The sequence below is a fragment of the Colossoma macropomum genome, unplaced genomic scaffold (assembly GCF_904425465.1).
Source record: "Colossoma macropomum unplaced genomic scaffold, Colossoma_macropomum, whole genome shotgun sequence".
NCBI lineage: Eukaryota > Metazoa > Chordata > Actinopteri > Characiformes > Serrasalmidae > Colossoma > Colossoma macropomum.
This window is the reverse complement of record NW_023494803.1, coordinates 13,422,721-13,434,090: the sequence shown is the minus strand read 5'-3', so window position 1 is coordinate 13,434,090 and position 11,370 is coordinate 13,422,721. Positions and strand designations below refer to the sequence as shown.

The 11,370-nt window shown below is 38.1% G+C and overlaps 1 protein-coding gene across 1 annotated transcript; it reads right to left on the bottom strand.

The window, feature by feature from the left end:
- Positions 1–280: 280 nt before the first annotated feature.
- On the bottom strand, positions 281–2,471 carry LOC118823877. Its single transcript, XM_036593719.1, has 4 exons — positions 2,192–2,471; positions 1,157–1,483; positions 493–792; positions 281–405 (listed from the first exon to the last, which is right to left on the bottom strand). The coding sequence occupies exons 1-4, from the start codon at positions 2,469–2,471 to the stop codon at positions 281–283; spliced, it is 1,032 nt and encodes a 343-aa protein (XP_036449612.1).
- Between the last annotated feature and the right edge of the window lie 8,899 nt (positions 2,472–11,370).

The window sequence follows — 11,370 nt, the reverse complement described above, 5'->3', positions numbered from 1 at the left end:
AAGACACAGCTAGGTTGGCCTTAGCGCGCTAATTAGCTAACCATACAAACTTTATAAAACTAAATGCTTCTTGGTGAACTCTGAACATAACATACATCACTTTGTGAATAATTTCTGTCTGGCTGGAAGCTTTAATATAGAACCCTTTTTTATGCTCTAATACTTTCATTTTGTTGTTAGCTCTGTAGCCTTTAGCTTACTAGCTAGGAGGCTAATAGAGTAAACATTAAAGAAATCACAGAGGACAAAACCCTGAACTCCAGGAAGATCTGCTCTGGTATCACTGACAGCTCCCTGTTCGTCTCCGCCTCCTCCACTTCAACACAATCACCATGACTATAAAGACAGGTATAACACTGATGATTATGATTGTCCTTCCTCTAGGTTCAGCCTCCTCAGGTGGACCTGGAGATGAGAGGAATCAGAGAGTTAGATGTGCTGAATGAAGATGTTCTGCTGGGTGTGTAAAAGGCTACAGGTGGACTGATGTACCTGTAGATGGAGGGAACACCTGTATGAAGAGAACACTGACAGTGCGCCGTGTTTCTCTCTCCATCACTGAGAACGTTCCAGAATCCTCCATGGAGAGCTTCCTCAGCTCCAGGGAGTGCTGCTGTAGATCTGTACGGTGTGAATAAGCTGCTCCACACTCCATCTGCTCTTTCTCCACCTCACACACTCGTACAGAACCGTTCCCTCCATCAGGCAGGAAGCCCACAATCACTGGAGATACAGTGTGGAGGGGAAGGAGCACAGAGGAACCAAACTCCGCCTCCAACCGGGTCATGTGATCTAACAGACAGACAAACAGAGAACTAATTTATGGAGAGGAAGGCAGGTCTAACAAGACTTCCCTACTGAAAACCATGAAAACAATTAAGTGTGTCTGTTGGTTCCTGATGGTTTTGTAATGTGTTTTGGCTTTTTAATGTGTTGATATTTGCATCAGCAGCACCGTATATCCTTTCTGTTTGTGAATTTATCACTTTTGGGTCTATGCTGGGTAACATGCAGGTTACTTAGTTAAACATCAATGTCTTAAAACCTACACAAACAATTCAGGAGTAAAAGTTTGTTACTTTCATAGATTTGTATGACGTGGCATTGAAACATTTATGTTGTGTGATTTGAGGCGTGATCAGCTGTGCATGTTTACCTGTCACAGTGAGGTTAATCTGTGTGCCCAGTCTGATGATTTGGTCCTTCACAAATAAGCACGCGTAACTGCCCTGGTCAGCATGGCTTATGTTCTTCAACACGAGACAGATGTTATTTTGGTAGATTTTCTCTTTGGGCAGCGACACTCTACCTCTGAACTGATAACCCACAATCTGAGAACCTTTTTCCCACTGCAGAACCATCTGATCCTCCATCTTCCACTGCACAAACTCAGCTTCTGCACCAAACCAGTCCACACGGCCAAAACACAGCAGATCCACCTCCTCACCCGCTTTAACAAACACAGTACTGGGAGAACGGGGTTCTAAATGGAGAGAGAGAGGGGGATGGGGTAATACATATGTGAATATTATTTGTGCATGAGAAATAGGACAATAGCCAAATATAACCAATGTAATGTTTTCTTTGGGATTTCATTCTCTCACTCTGTAATAGTGCTCACTATTGGTAGTGTCAGTCTTTAGGGCTCTCACTCTTGGTGGTATGAGTCTTTAGAGCTCTAAGTCTTGGTAGTGCCGGTCTTTAGGCCTCTGAATCTTGGTAGTGTCAGTATTTGGAGCGCTGTGTTTTGGCAGTGCCAATCTTTAGAGTTCTGAGTCTTGGTAATACTGGTCTTTAGGCCTCTTAGTCTTGGTAGTGTCAGTCTTTAGAGCTCTAAGTCTTGGTAGGGCCAATCTATAAGCTCTTATTCTTGATAGTACCAGTATTTAGAGCTCTGTGTATTGGTGGAGCCCATCTTTAAGTCTCTAACTCTTGGTTGTGCTAATTTGTCATGCTTCACATGTGGGTAGTGCCAGTCTTTAGGGTTTTTACTCATTGTAGTGCTATTTTATTTTATTTTTTGTTATGTATTATAACATTTTTGTACTTAAAGAAACATGCTAGGTTTTCACCTGTACACAATGTAGCAGTAAAAATTCTAAAGCACTTTGATTTGTATGACATCATAAAGGGACACCTCCTCCCTTAATATTTACTTTCACCATCTGTTTATGTAGGTGTACGTATTTACCTGTCAAAGTGAGATTAATGTGTGTGGCAAGTCTGATGTCTTCATCCTTCATGAATAGGTAAAGACCCTGGTGTTCATGGTGAGTGTTCTTCAGCAGAAGAGAGATGTTCTCTTGCAGGATTCTCTCTTGAGTCAGAGATGCCGTACCAGTGAACGCTTTTTCTGAATGCAGCACTGTCTGATACTTTATCTTCCACTGCACAAACTCAGCTTCTGAATCCACCACCTCCAGACGACCAACACATGGAGAAACCTCCTTCTCTACTATTGTAAACAACATAACGCTGGGAGAATGGGGAACTAAACAGCAGGTCGGAAAGAGAGAGAAAGAGAGTGAGTACTCTTCTCTGGTAGTGCACGTGCTTTAGCATTTAGAACAGCTTGAGTTCACCAGCGGATGGATTCTATAGGATGTGTTGTGCAGCTGAGTACCATGGGGAAATTATGTGCTATTGCTGCCAATGACTTATGCATGCTCTGCCTATAAATACTGCAGACTTGTGGGTAGTGCCAGTCTTTAGGGCTCTTATTGCCTTGTAGTGTCAGTTTTTAGGGTTCTTATTGCACTATAGTGTCAGACTTTAGGGCTCTTATTGCACTATAGTGTCAGTCTTTAGGGCTCTTACTCCATTGTAATGCCAGTCTCTTACTCTTGGTAGTGTCAGTTTTCCAGGCACTCACTTGTGATTGTGTCAGTCTTTAGGGCTCTTATTTTTGGTACTGTCAGTCTTTAGGGCTTTTCTCTTGGTAGTATCAGTCTTTAGGGTTCTTATTCTTGGCAGTGTCAGTCTTTAGGGCTCTCATTCTTGGTAGCACCAGTCTTTAGGGCTCTTACTCTTGGTAGTGTCAGTCTTTAGGGCTCTTGTTCTTGGTAGTGCTAGTCTTTAGGGTTCTCACTCTTGGTAGTATCAGTCTTTAGTGCTCTTACATTTGGAAGTTTCAGTCTTTAGGGCTTTCATTCTTGGTAGTTTCAGTCGTTACTCTTTGTAGTACCAGTCTTCAGGGTTTCTAATTTTGGTAGTTTTAGTCTTTACGGCTCTTATTCTTGGTAGTGCCAGGGCTCTTTTACTGTTCTTCCTTTCCTGCATTTCTGACCTTCCTCTCTGAGATCTACTTCTCCAAATGTAACCTCCAGATCCTCTCTCATGAACAGGTATTGCCCCGTTGTAAGACAGTGAGAGAAGCCAAACTGACAAAGCAGTACCCAAACAACCTGCAAAGATTTATGTTTTAGCGTGTGTATACCTACTTTTAGCCATCAAGTTCATGTTGTGATTTTTACCCTTTCATTCATTCTAAACACATTTTATTCATAAAAATGCAGTTCAAATTGGCTGCATGACAAACTTCAGAAATGTCCACAGCTGCTATATATGTGTGTCTTCATAGTTATGAGTAACTGACAGTGACACCACTGACAACAGTGCCCTTCGTGGTAGGATAAAGAAACACATCGAATCATACATCATAGTGTAAGCACATACAGAATCATGCTGTGATTGCATTTGAAAAGCAAACATTGCCAAAATGCAGAACTGATGACATGCAGATGTTTGTTTTGTTATTCACATTCTCACCTGTGAGTGTGTACAGTATGCCACTTAACACAGCTGCCACAACCAGGGTACCTTTGAAAACAAGTCATTTAATTCAGATTAACTCAAATTAAATTTGAACCATTTATGAACCTTTTTTCAGAAGCGACACATTTGTGTCCAACTAATAGAATGAAGTGTAATTGTGATTCAGAGTAAACAGGTTGTTGTTTTTGTAGGCTGTTTAATTAACAGTGAACATGTTACCGATGGTAAGTTCTGAGTGATTCAGGTAACTGGCTTCATATCTGTGTTCCTGAGAAAGCCGTCTCTTCCTCAACTTGTTCATCACAGCGGCCAAGCAGATCGCCAGACACAGTGTAATAGGTACCATTATTAATGCCATCCCTGGGTTTTCAGGTTCCATGGCTGTAGCTACCCAAGAAACAAGAATAGAAACATTGAGACTATTATTCAGGTACAGTTAAAGGTGACCCAGCATATTACAATTTCAATAAAGGATATTTTCATTGTTATTTTCACAAAGTTCCAAGGACCATCTTACTTAAAATTTCAACGTAAAAACCAAAGAAAGAAACAAGCAAATAAATTAAGATATGAAAGTGGTTTGATGTCATGTAGCCCAAGCCAATAAAAATAAAAAATAAGAATAAAAATAGTAAATGTGAAAATGATGTATGACAGCAACATGGTTGGTCTAGTATAGTGGGTAACGCCTCTGCCTTCTACGCTGTAGACTGGGGTTCAATCCTTGCCTTGGTAAGCACCCTACATTATACCAGTAAGAGTCCTTGGGCAAGACTCCTAACACTACCTTCGCCTACCTGTGTAAAATGCTCAAATTGTAAGTCACTCTGGATAAGAGCGTCTGCCAAATGCCATAAATGTAAATGGTAACCATGTTATGGTGGGACAATCCTAATAAGCCCCTTTTCTAAAACTGGGAAGCACAAGCGATTATTAATATCAAATCAGTAGGCTAAAATGTGCTAAATATACATATACAAAAAGTTTCCAAAACTGTCTGTTTGTACCATTTTTTGACATAGTGAGTTTTGGAAAAGAGTAACAGCTGATGTTACAACTTTTTTTTTTTATTTCTCAAATAAAGAGGCTATTAATCACGTCTTTTATGTGTAAAGTTCACTCTCAACAACATATATCATGAAAAAAGGTTTTGAAAGTGGTCTATAATGCGTTTTGAAGTGAAATATATATACGAGCGTTTGGTTAATTAACAGATTCACAGCAGCTCTGAGAAGAAAGGAAGAAATTATAAAGAAATAAAAGAAAAAAATATCCATACTCTGGATAAAATATTAATTCTTGTCACTCTATAATGAGCTATAATGAGTCAAATCTGTAAAGATCTCAGAGCTGATAACAAGTTTACACACAGAAGAACAGAAGCGAGTGGGTATGAAGATAAAGAATGTCCTCACCCTCTGTGTTCACGCTGCTGTGCTCTGAATCTCCTGTTTTGTGTTCAGTTAAATGGGGAGTTATTTATATGCTCCAGGTTACCATGTTAGGGCTGAACATATTCCTCTGATGACATCCTGTATAGCCTGTATAGAGGTGGAGTCCTTCACCTGAACCAGGAAGACCACCGCCCAGGAACATCAGAGGACCGCAGTGAGGAGGGCATACTTATGATGATGTTGTTCCTCTGTTACCTCAGGAACGCCCCTTATCATCAGGCGGGATAGACAGATATACATTGTAATTAGATATATAGATAGACATATATGGGTAGATAGATAGACATTATAGTTAAGCATGAGAGGATTGTAAGCCATCCATTTATAATAATAGCATAAAAGCAAGAGGAGTGAATAAGGAGGCAGCAGTAGGTAAAATAGACAGGTTGAGTGTTTTATAAGTTAGAGTGGATAAACAACTGTGAAAGAACTAACTGGTGTTCAATCACAGAAGCATCGAACAGTAATCTCTGCAATAATCTCCAGTGATCAGAAATCTGTGTGTATCTGTAAGTGTGATCTTTATCTGGTTCCTCCACATTGTTCCTGTAGTTCTCATTCAGTGCAGCACAATTGAACAAACCAATGCTCCATTCATTAGAAAGAGCTACAGGCTGGAACACAAACAAACGTCGGCTTCACTGACCCAGATTAGACCAGACTAACCAGTCCCAGAAAGATCAAGACCGATCTACAGCTGGTTCTACAGTGGTGCAGACGCATGCATTTCCCCTACAGAATTTGTCCCGCTCCCACCTGCAATCAAAACATTTTGTCCCACACCCATCCACACAGTTCAAGGTGAACTGACATCCAATATCTCACACTGTCTATTCACAATTACGTTATTCTCTTCTGATTTTGCCAAGCCTGAGGGCAAGAACTTTGACAAAGCCCTATCATGTCTTATCCCAATCAATATGTCTTAACGTCTATGACATCATCAGTATAAGACTGTTTTCTTTCCAAAAGAAATTTGAATGGAGCTATGCTAACCAAACTGCTAAAGTTTCTGATCTTAAGGTAGACACACTTTAAGGATGGGATTTAGGGATAGTTATGTGTAGCTTTTTTGTTATTTTTGTCCAACTGTTACCATGAAAGTTAGCAAATGTTAGACAGCCAGCAAGGTGGTTAGTTTGTCTTATAATAAAAATGATCAAATGTTGTCTGCTAAGAACAGTATGCTGCACAATGCATAGAAACATAACATTATCTGTAAATTTGTAAATTGCTTGCAAACTTGTAAAGGTATCTATTGCAATGTAGCTAATCTATGTAATGTGCTTGCTATTGAAAGTTTAGCTCTTTCTAATTTGTTTTCTCCATTAGAAAAAATAGAGAATATTTTCTCATTTGGGCATTTGCAAGTCCATTATGGCAAAATATATATTTTCTAAAGTGTAAGAGTTAAGCTAAACTGAGACAATTAAAATATAACAGCATTTTTTCATCGACAATTTTGTGTCATTCAAAAGTAAAATCTTTACATATTGCCATGCGTGTAGTCCTGAGTCTTTAATGATCATCATGTGTGTTGCCCATCATCATCATCATCATGTGTGTAGTCCTAAGCCCATCATGATCATGATCATCATCATCATAATGTGTGTAGTCCTGAGCCCATCATCATCATCATCATGTATGTAGTCCTGAGTTCATCATCATCATCATGTGTGTAGTCCTAAGTCCATCATCATCATCATCATCATCATCATCATCATCATGTGTTTAGTCCTGAGTCCACCTTCATCATCACGTGTGAAGTCCTGAGTCTATCATCTATAACGCGTTTAATAACAAAACTCCATTTATAGAACACAAATGTGTTAAAAGAGTTAAAAACACAGCAGAGTTCTAGTTACAGCACGAGCACTCTGACTGCGCACTCTGCTCACTAGATAAGTGCTCAGCATTCACACACGCCCATTCAGAGAGGAAAAACACACAGCCCAGCGAAAAACTTTGGGCACCCCGGTTAGCACGTCCTCTATATCTAAAATATGACATTTCTCTGCACATTTAGTGCACAATTTCTATTTATTTATTGCAGAAAAATAAGACATAAGATATAGAATGTGCCATAACTTTTGCCCAAGTCACATTTTATGTTTTATTATATTCCAATATGTTAAAATCCACAAAGAAACAGTAATTAAAGTGTGCAGAAGTGTGTCTCTGTAGAGGATGGGTTCACTTATTCACAACTTAGAACATCAATAACAGTCAGCAAGAGTTTTTCAAATGACTGCACATGCTGTATATAATAATAATAATAATAATAATAATTATTATTATTATTATTATTAATGACCCAATGACATCATTAATGACTCTAAATTTCTTGCAAATTTTTATCTGTGTACATGCAGTCTAGCTAGAACACATTAGAACCCATTATCCAGTGTGCAGAACCGTCTACTGACATAAATAAAAGTCTGTTGTTCCAGCGCTAGAGTTCTAATGTTTTATCTTCTGAGTGTAATTCCAGCATGTGTGCTCATATTCTAACTGCAATATCTGCACTAGTACATCAGTGTCTTTCATATATTAATACAACCCCAAAAAAGTTGGGACGCTGTGCAGAATGTAAATAAAAATAGAATGCTATGATGTGTAAATCATGTAAACCATATTTTTAAAGGAAAATACTACAAAAACAACGTATCAAATGTTGAAACTGAGAAATTTTTTTGTTTTTTGAAAAATATATGCAAATTTTAAATCTGATGCCAACAACATGTTTGGGTTGGGACAAAAAGTTGGGACAGGAGCATGTTTACCACTGTGAGGCATCACCTCTTCTTTTAACTGCACTCTGTAAGCATTTGGGAACTGAGGAGGACTAACTGCTGTAGTTTTGAAAGTGAAATGTGTTCCTGTTCTTGTTTGATATAGGATTTCAGCTGCTTATCAGTTCGGGGTCTCATTCGTCATATTTTTCATTTTATAATGTGCCAAATGTTTTTAGTGGGTGGCAGGTCTGGACTGCAGGCAGATCAGTATAGCGCCCAGAATCTTTTATTATGGAGCAATGCTGCTGTAATACATGCAGAATGTGGTTTGACATTTTCTTGCTGAAATAATCAAGGCCGTCCCTGAAAAAGACGTCATCTGGATGGCAGCATATGTTGCCAAAACATGTATATATCATTCAGCATTAATGGTGCCTTCACAGATGTGTACATCACCCATGCCATGTGCACTAATGCACTCCTATACCATCATGAATACTGGCTTTTGAACTGTACACTGATAACAAGCTGAATGGTCTTTAGCCTGGAGGACACAGTGTCCATGATTTCCAAAAAGAATTTCAAATTTTGATTTGTCGGACCACAGGACACTTTTCCACTTCCCCTCAGTCCATTGTAAATGAGCTCGGGCCCAGAGAAGATAGCAGCATTCCTGGATCTTGTTTATGTATGGTTTCTTCTTTGCATTTTAGATTTTTAATTAGCATTAGTGGATGCAGCAAAGAACTGTTTTCACAGACAGTGGTTTTCAGAAGTGTTTCTGAGCCCATGCAGTGATTTCCACTAGAGAATCATGTCTATTTCTAATGCAGTGCAGTGAGGGTCCAAAGATCATGGCCAGCAAATGCTTTTTTAATGTTATTATGTAGCGTAGATGATGAAAAACAAATGTTCTTTGCTAATTTACATTGAAAAATGCTATTCTTGAATTGTTGCACTATTTGCTTGTGCAGTCTTTTACAGAGTGGTGGACCCCGTCTCATCTTAACTTTAGAAAGACTGAGCCTCTCTGTGATGCTAATATTATATCCAATTATGTTACTGACCTGTTGCCAATCAACCACCAGGTGTTTGTTTTGGCATTACACAACTTTACCAGCCTTTTGTTGCCCCCGTCCCAACTTTTTTGGAATGTGTTGTTGGCATCAAATTCAAAATGGGCATATATTTAAAAAAAAAAACAATTAACTTTTGATTTGTTGTCTTACTAATTTCAATAACATATAGGCTTTAAATGATTTGCACATCATTGCATTTTGTTTTTATTTACATTTTGCACAGCGTCCCAACTTTTTTGGAAATGGGGTTGTATTTTATGTCTCTAATACACTCTGTAAAATGCTGTCCTGTGTGGTTCTGTGCTGCTGGTGCTGTAAGACCTAGATAGTAAAATACACTGAAAATCTGGAATCACTCTTTTCAATAATGACCAATCCTGTTTCAGATAAATGTACAAAGTGTTTGTAATCTGCTCTCAGCTGTCAGATCATCTGTCGACTCTAGAACACTGTAAATAAAACTGTAGAAATGTTAGAAGTGTCCAGAACGATGAACAGAGCTGGAGAAGATTCTAGAACAGTAAGAATAAAGTTCTAATAAAGTTAAAATTCATTTGTGCTTCAAAAGTAGTAATCAAACATGAGGCAGACAACTCAACAAAAGTATTCTAAATAAAAAAATACATTCATTATCATTCATAATTCATAATTTGTTCTTGACATGTTCATTCTTCTGTATAAGTTAAGATTGAATATAAAAAAATAACAATAACTTAATATGATGAGTTGTTCAATATTTTTGAATGGTAGTGTATACTGGACATCAAAAATTCTCTTCACTGGCAGTTAGATCAGTTGCCTCTACTGGTTCTCTGTTGTACCACTAGAGGGCAGCATTGTATTTGTATTCAGGCTTTAACTATCTGCTGCTGGTGGAGCTGTAGAAGGTTTCAGCTCCAGTCTGTGTAGGAAACAATCAAACAAACAAATAAATAAACAATTCAATTTTGAGACACATAGATACATTTTTCTATAACATAGTTGGCTAGACTCACATTTTGGAAATGTTTTGAAGCCCAGGCTGAGATGTAAGGAGAGAGAGATAGTGTGGAGATATTCAGGGGTTTTCCAGGTGGTTGTTATGGAGATGGACAAACCAGACTCTCCTGAACTCATTCTCCAGTATAAAAGTGCTGGTACACAATCAAAAGTAAAAGTGCCTTTGAAAAAAACTACATAAGCGGAAGTACAAAATGATTTGTCTACAAAATAATTTGTAAATAATATGTACATTGCCTGTTTATTACTTGTCCATATGTAGTCTGCATATTGCCTGCATACTGTGTATATTGTATATTGTGTATTGACTGTAAATGATCTGTACATTGTTTGTATACTGCATTTAATACTAAAGAGACGCCAACGGCTGGAACCAAATTCCTTGCGTGTGTCAACATACTTGGCCAATAAATCTGATTCTGATTCTGATGAATTAGCAGCTCAAAAACCTACTTACACAGAAGAACTTCTCACAACATCCAGAATCTATCAGCAGAACAACTACAAAGCAGAGACTGTTATTTTAGTTAAATTTTCCATTCCGCCTCAAATTGTTCAGCCATTACATTCTGAGGCCAGGTAAATAATCCATATGGGAGTTAAAGTTTGGACGACTCTGTTCTTCTCTTTCTGGATCCTTTTGATCTAAAATAAAACACTAAAGAGAGGAGAGATCAACAGTAGAGCAGAACAGGAGCTGAACCAGCACAGCAGCATGAAATTCAACTCCAAAAGACACAGCTAGGTTAGCCTTAGCGAGCTAATTCGCTAGCTAATCAGGCAAGCTTTAAAAACTAAACGCTTCTTTGAGAACTCTGAACATCACTTTGTGAATAATTTCTGTTTGGCTGTATGTTTTGCATTAGAACCATTCCATTCATGCTAAAATGCTTTTTATTTTGTTGTTAGCTCTGTAGCCTTTAGCTTACTAGCTAGGAGGCTAACGGACTGTACATTAAGGGAATCACAGAGAACAAAACCCTGAACTCCAGGAAGATCTGCTCTGGTAACACTGACTGTTTATATGATAGAAATATAGTCAACAGGCTGAAGCACAAATTTACCCAAATAGCAATTTTGGGGATTATCTTCTTATCTAGCTGAAAGATAACAGCAAAATTCAAACAATTCAGAACTTTTAATGAGCAATGCATTTCTTTATTGTTTATATGTAAAACCAGATTGTCAGTTATGTCTCCCTAATAATGAATAATCTAAAAATAATAGTAAAAAATGCTTTAAAAAGAACAAAAAGCCCAACATATACACATATAGGCCTGAGCAACACAAACAAACTCAGAGATTACAGTACGGAGATAAACAGCTCTT

Bases quoted from the DNA above. Each gene is read 5' to 3' on its own strand.
- LOC118823877 (XM_036593719.1), bottom strand. From the start codon at position 2,471: ATGTTGTTTACAATAGTAGAGAAGGAGGTTTCTCCATGTGTTGGTCGT. The intron at 793-1,156 runs GTAAACATGCAC...TCTGTCTGTTAG, and splicing joins GATTAACCTCACTGTGACAG to ATCACATGACCCGGTTGGAG. The intron at 406-492 runs GTACATCAGTCC...TCTCATCTCCAG, and splicing joins GGTGTTCCCTCCATCTACAG to GTCCACCTGAGGAGGCTGAA.